We start from the raw sequence: 17,840 nt of genomic DNA, 5'->3' as shown, positions 1-17,840 counted from the left end.
CTTTGCCTTCCCCTGCCCAGACATGACCAGTACCACGGTCATCAAATGCCTGAACGACCTCTTCGCCTTGTTCGGGTTCCCGAACTATATACATAGCGACCGGGGCTCATCCTTCATGAGCGAGGAACTTCGCCAGTTCCTACTAGCGAGAGGTATTGCTGCAAGCAGGACCACCAGCTACAATCCCCGAGGGAACGGCCAGGTGGAAAGAGAGAACGCGACTGTCTGGAAGGCCGTTCTCTTAGCCTTAAAGTCTAAGGGCCTCCCAACCTCTCGCTGGCAGGAAGTCCTCCCGGCAGCGCTGCATTCCATCTGGTCACTGCTTTGCACTGCCATTAACGCCACTCCCCCATGAACGAATGTTTGCTTTCCCCAGGAAGTCGACTACGGGAACCTCGCTACCAACATGGCTGACTTCTCCGGGGCCAGTCTTGCTGCGAAAGCACGTGATGGCCCATAAAATGGACCCCCTGGTCGAGAGGGTGGACCTCCTGCACGCCAACCCCCAGTACGCCTATGTGGCATACTCAGACGGGCGGGAGGACAGAGTCTCCTTACGAGACCTCGCACCCTCGGGCATCCCGAGACACCACCGTTACCCCCCACCACCCCCCCAAATCCAGCCCAGGTAGACGGCGTGCCGGAACCCCACGAGCCTTCGCCGACCACGCAGACACCAGCATTAACATCGGATACTGCACCACCGCCGCCGCGCCGATCAGAGAGGCTTACGAGGCCTCCGGACAGACTGACATACCCGAACTGGTAGTACACTTCACCCCGCCGGACTCAAATTTAAACAAGGGGTGAATGTGGTAAACCACTTTTATCGTTCACTATCGTTACACTATGGTTATCACTGTTTATATCGTTACAACAGTGTAAACAGCGATAACCATAGTGTATCACTACACAAGGTCACCTCTTGCCACGCTGTTATACCTGGGCTGACCACAGCTGACTCCGCCCATGGCTCCACCTGCTTGCCCAGGTATAAAGGTGGTCGACTGGCTGGTATTCCTCCTTGTTGGATCCGATCACCCACGAGGGTGGGCTCTGTTATTTAGCCAATAAAAACCTATAGTTACTAACTTAACTCGTCACTTTTCATGAACTGAATTGATAGGTCTATCAGGTGTCATCGGCAAATTTAGAAATTCTACTCTATTCCAATATCCAGGTCATTTATATATTTCAAGAAAAGCAGTAGCCCCAGCACTGACCCTTGGGGAACACCACGGTCTACCATTCTCCAGTCTGAAAAACAGCCATTCACCCAAACTCGCTGTTTTCTGTCCTTAAGCCAATTCCTTGAGCCTCAATTTTGTTAACCAGCTTTCTATGTGCTTTGTCAAACACCTTCCAAAAATCCATGTAGACAACATCCATTGCAATTCCCTTCATCAATCCTCTGTTACTTCATCAAAAAATTCAATGTCAAACACGATCTGCCTTTTACAAATCAGTGTTGCCTCTCCTTAATTAGTTTAAACCTCTCCAAGTGCATGTTCATTTTTTCCTTGATTGCTGTTTCTAAAACTTTACCCACCACTGATGTTAAACTGACCGGCCTATAATTACTAGGATTGTCCATACACCCTTTCTTGAACAATGGTGTCACATTTGCCAGTTTCCAATCCTCCGGCACCTCCCCTGCATCTAGGGAAGATTGGAAAATTATGGCAAGCCCCTCCACTATCTTCCACCCGCCCCCCACCCCCCGCAATTCCCTTAGCAATCTGGACCAGGTGACTTGTCCACTCTAAGCATACCCAGCCTTTCTAGTCCATCCTGTATCAATTTTCACCCTTTCCATTGCTTCTACCTATTCCACTTCTACCGATATTTTGTGAGCATCCACCTCCTTAGTAAACACCGATACAAAGTACTCATTGAGTATTCTAGCCTTGTCCTGCGCCTCTAAGCATATATCACATTCTTTGTCTCTAATAGGCCCCACCCCCACCTCGTACTACCCACTTACTGTTTACATGCCGGTAGAATATTTTTGGGTTCCTTTTTATGTTAACCGCCATTCTACTCTCCTCTCTTTGCCAATCTTATTTTCATCTTCGCATCCCCGCTCACCTTATTGTATTTGGTCTGGTTTTCCCTTGAAGAATTCACCCAACATGCATCATACATCCTCTTTTTTTTTGTTTCATCATCTTCTCTATCTCCCTCGTCATCCAAGGAGCCCTTGCTTTGGTTACCTTACCCTACCCTCTTGTTCCAAGTACAGGCTAGGTACATTCCAACATCTCCTCTTTCAAGATCACCCTTTGTTCTGTTACAGTTTTTCCTGTCAGTCTTTGGTTCCATTTTACCCTGGCTCGATCCTTTCGCATCCCATTGAAGTTAGCCCTATTCCTGTCCCACCTAGCTGTGTATCGTCAGCAAACTTGGATACATTACACTCGGTCCCTTCATCTAGGTCATTAATATAGATTGTAAATAGCCGAGGCCCAAGCACTGATCCTTGCGGCACCCCACTAGTTACAGCCTGCCAACCTGAAAAAGACCTGTTTATCCCTACTCTCTGTTTTCTGTCCGTTAACCAATCCTCTATCCATGCTACTATATTACCCCAACCCCATGAGCTCTTATCTTGTGCAATAACCTTTTACGTGGCACCTTACCGATTGCCTTTTGGAAATCCAGATATACTACATCCACTGGTTCCCCTTTAACTACCCTGCTAGTTACATCCTCAAAGAACTCTGGTAAATTTGTCAAACACAATTTCACCTTCATAAAACCATGGTGACTCTGACGAATCATGCTATTATTTTCTAAGTGCCTTACTACCACTTCCTTAACAATGGATTCCAGCATACTCCAGAGAGCGAGCACGAGTGCCAGGACGAGGGCGAGCGCGCGCCAGACCGGACGAGAGAGCGCGAGAGGGCACACGCGCCAGACAGGAGAGAGCGCCCCCACACAGAGAGACACACACTGTCTCTCTGGGGATGTATGAAAAAAATGCATTCTATTTTCAAACCCTTTGGTCTATTATCACAATCTTGCAGAAAAACACTTCTCATAAGACTAAGTGGCAAAACCCATTGAGCAGGCTAGAAGCAGTTAGTAGTAAATGGACACAGTTACTGGTCCCAGAAAATATAAATTTCTCAATGCTATGAGACAGGGGAGGGGGGCTAAACTTTAAAGCAAAACTGGTCCTCAGGCTGCTGTTGCAAATCTGCTAATCAGACAGGCATTGGCAAAGAGCCAAGAGGTCAGCCACAGGACGCACAGCGTGGGTAGGAGTGAAAAAGAACAGAGCTGGATATATATTCTGAAAAAGAGACTGGGGCCTAATCTTAGGGTTCAGATGATAATCACAAAACGCTTGGGAACATAAATAAGAAATAGACTAAAAATGTTGGGAACCTGAAATTAAAAAAATGCCAGAACTAGATGGGAAAGTGGATTCGTGCCTGGGAAGAGGAAAGATGGGTTATTATTTCAGCTACAGATCCTTTGTCACATTCTGGAAAGGTTCACACCTAAAATGTATTACCTGTCTTTAACTTTTCAGATGCTGACAGACCCGAGGTCTATTTCCAGCAGATTATATCTGTACTACAGGACGAGAGAGCGAGCGCGCCAGACTGGATGAGAGAACCTGTCTGGCGCTCTCTCGTCCTGTCTGTCGCGCTCGCTCTGTCAGCTTTCTGATATTCTCTAGTTTATGGTGCTTTACAATACATGATGCAATATCATACACATAAACCTCTTTCTGGTACCAGAGTAAAGCCAAACAATGCAGCTTATTATTATACATTCCAATGAAAGGGTTTTGTAAATCGAGTCAATTCCTGTACTTGTCTATGCAGGGAATAGATTCAAAAATGGGAAGGCTGCGCATATGTAGCTTTTCTGTATGCAAATGTAACTTTAAAGCAACTATGCAGGTGTGAACCTAGACACTGGAGAGTCACATTTGTAAGTGTGCCGGTCTGGCGGAGACCTTCCTTTATAAAATCAGCCTGCACGAGCAGACTTAAAAAGGCAAAACACTCACTAAGGCAGAGTGACTCAGATGGCAACACCATTGGGTCCTTTCCAATGCAGGTTTGCTTCCAATGGCTCACTTGCCTTTAGGGGCAATTGTATAGTATGAAAGGGTATAAGTTGCACCCAATATTACTTGGTAAAGCAGTCCCAATTGTTGACGTACGTGGATCAGTGCAAGGACTTGCGTATGAGGTTTATTTTAATGTCCCTAAAATTTTCTTCCCACCTTTCCTGACGTTTGCTGGGGTACCATCCCAGAGATTCTCCAGTACAGATCAGCCACGCTCTAATTGAACGGCAGAGCAGGTTTGACGGGCTGTATGGCCTACTCTTGTTCCTAGGCCAAGTGGCCAAACTTCATGCATCAGCCTATGCAATGAGCATCAAAGCCATGCCCCACCTTGTTCTAACCCCATGTTCATCCATGCACGCATTTCAGCAGTGGTCACTGCGGTCTGGAGCGAGAACCTTAGCCGCTATTTTCTCCTTTCCTAGCCCAGGGATGTTTCATCAGTGTCCCCATTGACACCATCAACAACTTGCATTTATATAGCACCTTTAACATAGTAAAATGTCCCGAGGTGCTTCACAGGAGCACTCAGACAAAATTTGACAGCAAGCACATAAAGAGATATTAGGACAGGTGAGCAAAAGCATGGTCAAAGAAGTAGGTTTTAAGGAGTGTCTTAAAAGGAGGAGAGCGAGGTGGAAAGGTTTGGGGAGGGAATTCCAGAGCTTAGGGCCTAAGCAGCTGAAGGCACAGCCACCAATGGTTGAGTGATGAGAATCAGAGATGTGCAAGAGGCCAGAATTGGAAGAGCGAAAAGATCTCTGAGGGTTGTAGAGTTAGAGTTAGAGGAGGTTAGAGATAAGGAGGTGAGAGACCATGGAAGGATTTGAACACAAGGATAAGAACTTTAAATTGAGGCGTAGCCAATGTAAGTCAGCACAGGGTTGATGGGAGAGCGGGACTTGGTACAAGTTAAGATTTGAGCAGCAGAGTTTTGGGTGAGCTTAAGTTTAGAGGGTGGTAGGTAGGGTCGGATCATAATATCAAACCTAAGAAAGGTAAGGTCACATCAGATGGCAAAGCACAATAAAAAAAGTTCTCTCGTGGTCAGACAGGGAGTACAGTAAACTCTTTCTTAGCCGGCACCTATGGGACTAGGATGGTGCCGGTTGATGAAAAACTCTGGATAACAGAGAGGTATACCTACCAAGGCAATTTTTAACACAAACAAAAATAAAAAAATCAAGCAATGTACTGTATAATTGGGTACTCACCTACAGAATGTTCTGTTAAATATATGGTAGAATCAGCAAGATTACCGGTTATTGAGGTGTTGTTTTGTATTGAGATATATCTACTTTGCCGGTTATTAAAGTATTCCGGATGATAAAGTGCCGTTTAAACAAGAGTTTACTGTACAACATTTTTCCACAAATTAATAGATTCCTCAACTCAGAATTGGAATTAAGCAAGCACGCAGAATACAATCACATTTAAAAAAAATCATAGTCAAAGCTGTTATGAATAATTATTCTTGTGGTCAGAGGGGCAACTGAATGGAAGAGCAATGCAAAAATAAAACAATTCTATTGCGCTTCATTGGAACATTCTCACACTGAATTTATGTTGGATTATGCTACATTATGTACCACATTCAGGGGTATGATTTCATTAAGTAGGATCATGTCAAAAGCTTTAAGTTATTTTCAGGTTTTGTTACTTTCTCACTAAACTTCCCTCCGTAGGGCAAATCTTCGCTTTCCCCTTGTACTTTTCTGATCAGTACTTCCAGCTCCCCAACGTAATCATTGCTTGGTCTACAAATGCTCCCACTTGTGCCATTTGTCTTTATCAATCTATGTAGATTAATGTAGTAATGTGTAATAGAGTGCTAACATGAAAATTACAAAACGACTGTTGAAAAAGTGATAGCAGCCCAGAGATTACCTACAGAGTGTTTTCATGGGTTAAAGGAATGAAGAGAACCCTGCATATAAACTATTAAAATTAGATTACTATGAGAGGTTGGAGGGGATGAAGGGTTGGGGTGGGGGTGGGGGGAAAAAGAGTATCAGTATCAAATACTCACTCTATATCTTCTATGGCCTCGTTTCCCTTGCCTACCTTCCCCCCGCCAAACCCGGGGCATTTCCCTTGTGTAGTTTGTGGAGAATGCTCCTCTACTAAACATAGCTGGTGTCAGTTTACAGGGCAAACAATGATTGCCTTCCCGCATGTGTTAAAAGATGCTGAGCTCAATTGGTATCCAGAGACACCCTGGACGATAGCAAAATACTGCAGATGCTGGAAATCCGAAACAACAACAGAAAATGCTGGAAAAACTCAGCAGGCCAGGCAACATCCGTGGAGAGAAATTAGAGTGACGTTTCGGGTCTAACCCTTTTTCAAACTGGAAAGGAAATAAAATAGATCAAAGGCAGGGCTGCGATAGAACAAAAGAAGTAAAAGAGACATTAAGAGGTATTCAAAACCAGACGAGATGGTAATAGGACAGTGGAGACAAAAGACGGCAAGATTAGGTGTGAAGTGTACTGGCAGAATGGGAGACAGCTGCCGTGTGGGAGAGAGAAAAAAGGAAAGCGGGGGGGGGGGGCGGGGAAGATCCAAAACAAAGGGGTGGAAAAAACATAAGTAAAAATGTAATAGGGGCCAAGGTTATGATCTGAAATTGTTGAACTCGACATGGAGTCCGGAAGGCTGCAGAGTGCCTAATCGGAAGATGAGGTGCTGTTCCTCAAGTTGACGTTGAGCTTCCGTGGAACAATGCAAGAGGCCAAGGAAGGTGAGGTCCGAGTGGGAATGGAGCGGTGAATTAAAATGACAGGCGACCGGAAGCTCGGGGTCACCCTTACGGACTGAACGGAGGTGTTCCGCAAAGCGGTCACCCAATCTGCGTTTGGTCTCCCCAATGTAGAGGAGACCACATCGTGAGCAGCGAATACAGTATACTAGATTGCAAGAAGTACAAGTAAATTGCTGTTTCACCTGGAAGGGGTGTTTGGGGCCCTGGACAGTGGGAATGGGGGAGGTATAGGGGCAGGTGTTACATCTCCTGCGCTTGCACGGGAAGGTGCCAGGGGAAGGGGTGCTGGGGGTGATGGAGAAGTGGACTAGGGTGTCTCGGAGGGAGCGGTCCCTACGGAATGCTGAAAGGGGAGGGGAAGATGCGTTTGGTGGTGGGATCACTTTGGAGGTAGCGGAAATGGCGGAGGATGATCCGTTGAATGTGGAGGCTGGTGGGGTGAAAGGTGAGGACAAGGGAAACCCTATCGTGGTTCCGGGAGGGAGGGGCAGGGGTGAGGGAGATAGAACAGACACGGTCGAGGGCCGTGTCAACCACGGTAGAGGGGAAGCCTCGGTTGCGGAAAAAGGAAGACATGTCGGAAGTACTGGTGTGGAAGGTGGCATCATCGGAGCAGATACGGCGGAGATGGAGAAACTGGGAGAATGGAAGAGAGTCCTTACAGGAGGCGGGGTGGGAGGAAGTGTAGTCCAGGGAGCTGTGGGAGTCAGTGGGCTTGCAGTGAATATTGGTCGATAACCTATCCCCAGAGATGGAGACGGAGAAGTCGAGGAAGGGAAGGGAAGAGTCAGAGATGGACCATGTGAAGGTGAGGGAAGGGTGGAAATTGGAAGCAAAAATGAATGAAATTGTCTAGTTCGGGGCGAGAGCAGGAAACAGCACCGATAGAGTCATCAATGTATCGGAAAAAAAGAGGTGAGGGAGGGGACCCGAGTAGGACTGGAACAAAGAGTGTTCCACATATCCCACGAAAAGGCAGGCATAGCTAGGACCCATACGGGTACCTATAGCAACACCTTTGATTTGGAGGAAATGAGTGGAGTTAAAAAGGAGAAGTTGTTCAATGTGAGAACAAGTTCAGCCAAGCAGAGGAGGGTGGTGGAGGATTGGGACTGGTCGGGCCTCTGTTCAAGGAAGAAGCGGAGCGCCCCAGGCCGTCCTGGTGGGGGATGGAGGTGCAGAGGGATTGTACGTCCATGGTGAAAAGGAAGCGGTTGGGGCCAGGAAACTGGAAACCGTTAACGTGGCGGAGGGCGTCCGAAGAGTCGCGGATGTCGGTGGGAAGAGACTGGACAAGGGGAGAAAAGATAGAGTCGTATAGGGGCAGGAGATGTGGCAGGAGATGTAACACCTGGCCCTATACCTCCCCCCTTCCCACTGTCCAGGGCCCCAAACACCCCTTCCAGGTGAAACAGCGATTTACTTGCACTTCTTCAATCAAGTATACTGTATTTGCCGCTCACGATGCGGTCTCCTCTGCATTGGGGAGACCAAACGCAGATTGGGTGACCGCTTTGCGGAACACCTCCGTTCAGTCTGTAAGGGTGACCCCGAGCGTCCGGTCGCCTGTCATTTTAATTCACCGCTCCATTCCCACTCGGACCTCACCGTCCTTGGCCTCTTGCATTGTTCCACGGAAGCTCAACGTAAACTAGAGAAACAGCACCTCATCTTCCGATTAAGCACTTTGCAGCCTTCCGGACTCAATATCGAGTTCAACAATTTCAGATCATAACCTCGGCCCCTATTACATTTTTACTTATATTTTTTTCCACCCCTTTGTTTTAGATCTTCCCTCCCCCACCCCCTTTCCTTTTTTTCTCTCTCTCCCACACGGCAGCTGTCTCCCATTCTACCAGTACACTTCACACCTAATCTTGCCGTCTTTTGTCTCCACTGTCCTATTACCATCTCGTCTGGTTTTGAATACCTCTTAATGTCTCTTTACTTCTTTTGTTCTATCGCAGCCCTGCCTTCGATCTATTTCATTTCTTTTCCAGTTTGAAAAAGGGTTAGACCCGAAACGTCGACTCTAATTTCTCTCCACGGATATTGCCTGGCCTGCTGAGTTTTTCCAGCATTTTCTGTTGTTATTCCAGAGACACCCTTCTGGATAAGCACAATAACAGTAGTGCTTGCACACACACAAAAAACAATGACCTGCCAAAAGCAGTGCAGCAGCCATTTCATACAGCACTACTTACAACCAGGAATCTGGGAGGAAAAGGGTCTGGAAACAATTGCCGCCAGGTCACAATCAGATTTAGTCTGTGGGCTATCAGTTTCCCCTCCCCATATTTTTCCTTTCTATACCAAAAGGGTGAAAATACACAAATGATAGAATTGTTAAAAAGCAAAGAAATACAACAGTTACACTTGGTTGAGATCGATATGCCTTGTTAACCAGTAAGTGCCACTTGCTCAATTAGCTCGCACTTTTAAAATTGCTGATTCAGCAATGGTTGGTTACATCCCCAATAATCCTGACTCTTACATTTCCCAGTTTTTAAATCACTGTGCACTTACTAATGGGCTATTGATAACATCCACACAATCGGTGTCTCTCATTCTTGTAAATAACCATATTTCCTTAGTTCTTGCCATGTATTACTGCAAGGAAAGTGGTCCTGCATATTACAGGAATTCCACTCACTAGGAGAGTTATTACTTTGGAGGTATCCCTATCATCCCTTTCCCCACATAGCATTTAATTGGTGCAAAACAAAATTAAATGTACATGGTCTTTCTCTAATGATCCTGTCTGAATGATTTCCAGTTTAGACCCAAGCCAAATTCACAAACTGTGCTGCATTGGCTGATCAGTTTGGGGCAGAAATTTGGCTGATACTAATTCGAAGTGAATATTGACACCATTGTGTCAGCCAGAGTTATGGAGGCGGGGCGGCTGCCTTGGTTCCCTGGGGAATGGGGAAGGGTAAAAAGTCAGTCAGATTTCCTGCATCTCATTACTATCCCAGCAGCTGCTGCTGGGAAGTGCACGGGTTGGGCGAGGACAGAAGTGGGTTCGGCTAGGATGCCTCCAGGGTCAGGCAACCTGCCTACACACTCTGCCACTTGGGTAAGGTAGCAAACGGGTCGTCAGCGCCCATGGAACTGCACCCAAGCTGAAGTCAGTGCCTTCAGAAGAGATGCAGAAGCTTTAGCTCACAGCAACTGGCATTCCACAGCAGGTTTAGTCTTGACTAATTTAGATAAACAGACTGTTTGAGGCTAAAACAGTTGCAGACTGAAATAGAAGCAATGTGCAATATAAACTCAATAATACTGAGGAACCTGTTGAAGCAGATGCTGCTTGGTGTGTACAAAGCAAAACAGATTCCCCCTCCCCCACACCTCAAAAAAGTGCCTCTTTTTAACCCTTTGATGACTTAAGGCTCCTTTAGTTTAATTAGAACTGTTTTCCTGAAGGCTTTCGACTCCTGCTGACGCTCCATGGATGCTGCGTTCCCCTAGTATCGAGCCCAAGTGACTGTTCTTCATGAACAGTGTATCGACAGGCGATTCTATCACCGAACCCAGAGTGAGGAAAGAGTGGAAGCATCACAGCCAATCCTCGCCCAATGTCCATGCAGAACACTTCCAGCAGGGGTCAATACAGAGCAACGAAAAGTGAGAATTTAATTTCCCCCCTCCCTAATCCTGGAGCCCCAAGACAATTGTGCCAGCGCGGAGGTGAGTTAACTGCATAAAAATGAAGTCAAACTTGGCAACTCAGTGCCCATAGGGTTTAGTTAAAAGCTGCCTTTACTACCAAAGTTGCATTTGTAGATGAGATGATGAAGAATATAACAGATGGGAAAAGTGCAGGTTATATTAATCAATAGTCAGACTAATTGGGACAGTCACAAGGATAGAAGGGCCAATGTTGACACTCAGTCTCAAGGAGAAAGACGACGTCGTTTTTGGAAGCAAATTTGCCCCCCACCTATTACTCAAATTCGGATCCTACTCCTGCACCCTGAACAATTTCCTGACGTGCTTATCCCACCCTTTAATTACAAAATTATTTTGAGCCAAACTATAGGGAGGACTGGGTAGGTAATTATCTAATTTGACATTTTTCCTCTTCAATAAACATTTCAAATGTAAAAAATAACTAGCGCAGCCGTGACAATTTATAGTAAATAACATTTCTAATCTATGAAACAAAAGCAAAATACAGCGGATGCTAGAAATTTGAAATAAAAACAGAAAATGCTTGAAACACTCAGCAGGTCAGGCAACATCTATGGAGAGAGAAACAGAGTGAACGTTTCAGATCAATGACCTTTTGTCAGAACTGGATCTAATCTAGGAATCCCACCTCTTAATGACACATTTAACAGGCAATAACAATAATACATAGGATTATATAGGATATACGACACAGAAACAGGCCATTCAGCCCAACCTGTCTATGCTTGCATTTATGCTCCACTGGAGCCTCCTCCCGTCTTTCCTCATCTGTCACCATAACGCTCTATTCCCTTCTCCCTCGTATGCTTATCTAGCCTCCCCGTAAATGCATCTATACTATTTGCCTCAACTACTCCCTGTGGGTGTTCCACATTCTCACCACTCTCTGGGTAAAGAGGTTTCTTCTGAATTCCCTATTGGATTTCTTGGTGACTATCTTATATTGATGGCCTCTAGTTTTGCTCTTCCCCACAAGTGGAAACACTCTCTATCAAAACCTTTCATAATTTTAAAGACCTCTATTAAGTCACCCCTCAGCCTTTTTTCAAGCGAAAAAAAAGAGACCCAGCCTGTTCATCCTTTCCAGATATGTTTTTCCTCGCATTTCTGGTATCATCCTTGCAAATATTCTCTGCACCCTCTCCAGTGCCTCTATATCCTTTTTATAATATGGCGACCAGAATTATACGCAGTACCCCAGGTGTGGTCTAACCAAGGTTCGATACAAGTTCAGCATAACTTCACTACTTTTCAATTCTATCCCTCCAAAAATAAACCCTAGTACCTGGTTTGCTTTAATGGCCTGGTTAACCTGTGTCGCAACTTTTAGCGATTTGTGTATTTGTGCTCCGAGATCCCTTTGCTCCTCTACCCCACCCAGACTCGCACCCTTCAAGTAATGTGACCTCCATATTCTTCCTACCAAAATGTAATACCTCACATTTATCGGTGTTGAATTTAATTTTCCAATTAGAAGCCCATTCTGCAAGTTTAATATCTTCCTGTAATTTGTTGCAGTCCTCCTAAGTATTAACTATTTCCCCCCCCCCAACAATTTGGTGTCATCTGCAAATTTAGAAATAGTTTGAGTCCAAAGTCTAAAATCATGAATATAAATTGTGAACAACTGTGGTCACAGCTCTGATCCTTGTGGAACACTACTTCCCACCTTCTGCCACTGTGAATAGCTACCCTTTACCCTACTCTCTGCTTTCTGTCTTGAAGCCAGCCAGCAATCCATTCTGCTACTTGTCCCCTGACTCCGCATTCTCTGACCTTATTCATTAGTCTATTATGTGGTAGCTTATCGAAGGCCTTTTGAAAATCTAGATAAATTACAATTACTGCCTTACCATTGTCTACTTTCCCTGTTACCTCTTCAAAAAATTCAATGAGGTTGGTCAAGCTAGACTTTCCCTTTTCAAATCCATACTGACTATTCATTATATTTTTGGCTTCTGGATGTTCTTCTATTTTTTCCTTTAGTAGGGATTCCATTATTTTTCCTACCACCAATGTTAAGCTGACTGGTCTATAGATCCCTGGACATGTTCAATCTCCCTTCTTAAATATAGGTATTATGTTAGCTATCCGCCAGTCCTCTGGCACTACACCTTTTTCTAATGAATTATTAAATATGTGTAGTAATGCCTCTGCTATCTCTTACCTGGATTCTTTTAAAATGTGTGGATGTAATCCATCTGGACCAGGGTTTTTTTCCTCTTTGAGTTTGATTAGTTTATTTAATATATCTCCTCTTTTTACTTTAAATGCAGTTATTACATTACTCATCTCATGATCCAATGTCATGTCCACCTGTTCTATCTCCCTGGTAAAGACTGAGGCAAAGCAATTATTTAATATTTCTGCCATCTCTCTATCACTGCCTGTGGTGTTATCCTGTCCATCCCTTAGTGGCCCTATTGCCATCCCGACCTTCCTTTTTTAAAACTGATGTGCTTGTAAAATATTTTACTATTCTGTTTCATGTTCCTTGATAATTTAATTTCATAGTTCCTCTCTGCCTTCCTAATTCCTTCATATTTTCCCTTATCATGCTCTCCCCTGCTGTCCATGTACTTAATGTATGCCTCTTTCCTCACTCAATTTTTCCCTTATGGCTTTATTCATCCATGGTGTCTCATTCGTGTTTAGCTTGTTCTTGTTTTTAGTGGAATATATTTTTCCTGGACTCTGTTGAACACCGTTTTAAATGTTTTCCATTGCTGTTCCACGTCATTGCCAATATTGTTGTCCATTTTATTTTCCCAAGTTTTATTCTCAGCCCCTCAAAAATCAGCTTTTCTCCAATCTATTACCCTGGTCTTAATCATAATTATGTCCTTCTCCATTTTTATTTTAAAGCATATATTATGGTCACTATTGCCTAGCTATTCCCCTACTTTTACTTCTCTTATCTGCTCTGGTTCATTCCCCATTACTAGATCCAATAGCGAATCCGCTCGTTGGGCTTTTTACATACTGGGTTAGAAAGGAGTCCTGTACACATTGTAGGAACTCTATTCCATTATCCCCTTTACCTACCTCTTCTGTCCAATTAATATCAGGGTAGTTGAACTCCCCCATGATTATTATTCTGTTTTTTTTTACTCATTTCCCAAATTTGTTTGTATATTTCTTCCTCGACCTCCCTTCCACTATTAGGTGGCCTGTAGACTACCCCATTAGTGCGCTTGATTCATTATCTCTATCCACATGGATTCTATTTGTCTTGCTGATAGCTGCGTCACTTTTTTCTACTTCCATTATGTTATCCCTAATAAGTACAGCTACTCCACCTCCCCCTTTTCCCCCCTCTTTTTTCTAAATGTTATACCCTGCAATGTTTAAATCCCAGTCCTGATTTTTCTGTAGCCATGTCTCAGTAATCCCTACTACAGGTAGACTACCCTTTATCCGGACTTCCGAAAACCGAAACCCTCTAAAAACCCGAAGGTTTTTTCGGTCAGCGTAAGTCGTGCGCACGACATGACCAGAGTGGCGCACGACTTACAGGCCTAGCCGGATAAGGGATAGTGTAGCATTTTTCCGCACTTCTGAGAACCGAAATCGCTCAGCGTAAGTGTACCAGCCTTTATCCTTACAAATAAACTGTACTACAGTATTTATCCCTGTAACTACAGTATTTATAGTCGTTATTTATCCCACCCTTTCGGATAAGGGATAGTGTATCCTTTATCCGCACTCCCGAAAACCGAATTACCTCTGAAAACCGAAGTGTTTTCGCGCACCTTCCGAAATCCGAAATTTTCCTAAAACCGAAACACGGCTGGTCCCGAGGTTTTCGGATAAAGGATAGTCTACCTGTACTGTATATCCGTTTTCTTGCAATACATGATTGCCTCCAGACACTGTGTACATTGATGTACAGTCAGTTTAACTCATTTTTAATAGCAGTTCCTTTCACTTTATTTTTAAACACTCCTGTTCTAGAACTCCATTTATTCCCTGGCCACCAATATCCTCATTTACTTTACTCTTTCTTATGCTCTCCTTTCCCGTTTTGTTTATATTTAGGCTGGTTTCATTTCTTGTAGATCCCTCCCCCCATCTTACTAGTTTGCCACCTCTCTATTTACCCTTTCCACTAGGACACAGGTCCCATCCTGGTTCAGGTCTTCTTCAGCTCCTTCCTGTCCCAGTACTGGTGCCAGTGTCCCATGAAAAGGAACCCCTTTGTCCCATGAAAAGGAACCCCTTTCCCACACCAGCCCTTTAGCCACGTGTTAATTCTCCTGATCTGACTTCTTCTATGCCAATTTGCATATGGCTTGGGCAATAATCCAGAGATTATTACCCTCGAGGTCCTGCTTTTTAATTTAGCTCTTAACTTCTTATACTCCTTCAGCAGGACCTCCTCCCTGTTCCTACCTATGTAATTTGTTCCAACAAATGGATTTACAACAAATGGATTTACCCCCTCCCTTTCCAAATTCCTCTCCAGTTACATCGAGATATCCCTTACTCTGGCACAGGGTAGGCAACACACCCTTCGGGATTCTTGTTCTTGGCTGTAAAGGACACTATCTATCCCCCTAATTATAAAATCCCCCATCACTACCACATTTCTATTCTGCTCCCTCCCCCCTTGGACAGCCTTCTGAGCCTTGGTCTGCATTGTGGCTGTCCTCCCTGCAGTCTTTCTCCTTGTCCTCACAGGTAGCGAGTATACAGTCTGCGGGACTTCTTCCTCAACCTGTCCTCCAAGTCCCCGCTACCCGTCTCCCCAACAGTCACACTCTTTCCCTTACTGAACCTGTGCTCTCCTTTGGGGTGTGACTATTCTGGATAAAACTGTCCAGAAATTCCCCCTCCCTGTTTTGGAGGGTTTCTAACTCGCATTCCAGCTCAATGACACATGTAACAGGCAGTAACAATAATACTGGTAGTGCATGAATCCCACAGCACTCTTATCCCTGTATGACATTCTGGAATGGAATCAGTTGGAGGCGAGCCTCAAACACCATCAGTTGTTCACACACCTTAAACAAAATGTTTTACTAGTGGTGGCGAGACCCGGCTGAAAGACTAACGTAACCAATTTGTACCTACTACACTCACAACTTACGAAGTCTTTGAGTCTTGAAAGAACTACCATAATAACCAATTCATACCGACAGCCCCTCTTGTCTGTTCAACACTCGTGCAATGTTGCATTATCTCGTACAAATAGTTTCCCATAAACATTTTTAGATCTTGCTATGTGACGATCTACTCCAGAAATAGACTCGCCAGGACAGATACGATGTAAATGGATCCAGCAACCATATAATTCATTCTGCAAATGTGATCTGCGTGTCCGGTTCTGCCGGTGCAAAAAAAATTAGGAAGTATTGACGCTTCACTTCCACAGACATACCAGGTCCAAGAGTAAAGGATTGGAGGGTATGTTACCTACAAGAAGTCCTCAAGCATGCAAGAATCATGCCCAGGTTTTCTTGCGATCACAATGTTAAATCAATCTTCAATCATGACCTGACGTCCCTGGTCTTCTCAAACCAGTTCTGGCGAAGGATTTTCACCCAGACAATTAACCATTTTCTCTTTTCAGAAGCGGGGAATTTGCAAGGCATTCGACTTCGTATTTCGGATGTCTTGCATATGCAACTGTCTTCTTATCAACCACATCCAAAACTTAAATTTAAAAACTCCTCACGAAAATTTCCGCCCAAAAAATCTCGCTGACTCGCAAATGAAACTCAACAATTTGTGTCTCGGCGCTGAACCCACATGATCCAATCCTGCCCAGTTGCTTTCCAAAGACAACACAGCGTGCTCCGAGGAGACATGTTATTCAGTTACAGGTGCAAAGGCAGTTGGCTCCTTTTAAAAATAACTATCAATGCACCTGTAGTTACACAAAAGAGGCTTCGCCTCTTGGCACTGTGAGCCCCCGCATTACCAATGCGCAATGAACTTGAACGTGAGGAAGAAGAGTAATTCTAACCCTACTGTAACCTGTCGCGAAATTGTAATCCTAACCTTAAAATGATCTGGAGCCTGGCCGACTGCCAACTATAAACAGAGCACCAACCCTGTACCCACCCCACCTAAAACACGACTGTATTCGTAAATTCCATTACCTTCTACAATGTTACCCCTCCCAAACTAGAAATCTGTTAATCCCAATTCAGCCACACCTGCACGGAAATATTTCAATTAAAAGATTAAAGCGAAATTATTTTTGATGAACCGAAAATAAGATGTGGCGCGTCAATCATAAAAGGAGGAGCAATAAATGCTTAAGTGTCCATTAACTGCCGTTAATAATGTAAAACTATTTTCAGCAGGCATTAAAAAAAAACAACGAATCTGTCGAGTTGGGAGAATTTTTACTTGAGTAAACCCACCGCGCGGAAGTGCAGGAGTATAATGCAAACTTAAAAATGCCACCTTTTGAACTGTTGGGAGTTTGCAGTTAAAGCCGACTGCTGCTCTCACTTTTACCTTTTCTCCGCATTGAACAGGTTATTGTTTTTTCCCCTTCTCGCCAGTGTGGGTGTGTTTTTTAAACTCTCAGATCCGTAGCACGTGAATGGGGCATATCAATTTCAGCAGCTGCACTCGACTCAAAGAAACAGAGCTGAAATTGTCGAGACTTATTTTTAAACCGGGTTTTGGGGACAATCACAGCGCAATAAACCACACACACGTTTTCAGTTCGCGTATGGCTCCCCAGCCAAGGTGTTGAGAAACCCATAAATCACATCCGAAAAAACGCAACTCGTTTTTTTTAATGCAGCCAAACTTCCCCGCAACGTAAACAAGTTTTCACATCGGATTTTCTCTTTTTTGTTATTGTTGGAGCTCTTACCTGCATACCACTCGCTTCTTATGCTGCTAAAGTGAACGACTATCAGGGCAATCTCCCAGAGTCTGTTCATGCTTTCGTCCCCTCTTCTCGCGGTGTCAGCGATTGTCTACCGTCCAGGAAAAAGTTAGATGAGAAACCATTAATTCCTCATCGAAGGAGTACTGCAACTGTGATTTAAATACATACGGAAAGAGAGAGACACGGCGAGGGGTCCTGACGTCAATAAAATAAGCACTGCCAAAAGGCGAGATTTTATTTAAAACTGCAGCAGTCTGCCTCCTGCTGGGAGCTGCAAACAGTACAGGCTCTGTAAAATCCTCCCCTCTGAGCATTCACTTAACTGACTGCACCTTGCAAGCACTTTCTGTCGAATTCTCCATATCTGTCCTCTTGCCATCAGCTGCTTATCACCAGCAAAAGGCGGCTCCATGCCCACATCTGTCCTGGATTTATTT

At 44.5% G+C, this 17,840-nt stretch overlaps 1 protein-coding gene across 7 annotated transcripts in view; it reads right to left on the bottom strand.

The window, feature by feature from the left end:
• Positions 1–17,595, bottom strand: part of ptprub (protein tyrosine phosphatase receptor type Ub) — a 1,172,978-nt gene extending 1,155,383 nt beyond the window's left edge. For 3 of the 7 annotated variants that reach the window (XM_085962901.1, XM_085962904.1, XM_085962908.1), the window contains exon 1: positions 17,386–17,594. In XM_085962901.1, the coding sequence (XP_085819027.1) occupies positions 17,386–17,455 (70 nt within the window). In that variant the 5' untranslated portion in view covers positions 17,456–17,594. Of the gene's footprint in view, positions 1–17,385 lie in introns of all 7 variants that reach the window. The other 4 variants (XM_085962902.1, XM_085962905.1, XM_085962903.1 and 1 more) reach the window with 2 other exon arrangements.
• Positions 17,596–17,840: the final 245 nt, after the last annotated feature.

Source organism: Somniosus microcephalus, chromosome 20 (genome assembly GCF_052327205.1).
Source record: "Somniosus microcephalus isolate GS21.2 chromosome 20, FLI_Smic_1.0, whole genome shotgun sequence".
In the NCBI taxonomy this organism is placed as follows: domain Eukaryota; kingdom Metazoa; phylum Chordata; class Chondrichthyes; order Squaliformes; family Somniosidae; genus Somniosus; species Somniosus microcephalus.
The sequence above is the reverse complement of the archived record's forward strand: the minus strand, read 5'-3'. Positions and strand labels throughout refer to the sequence as shown.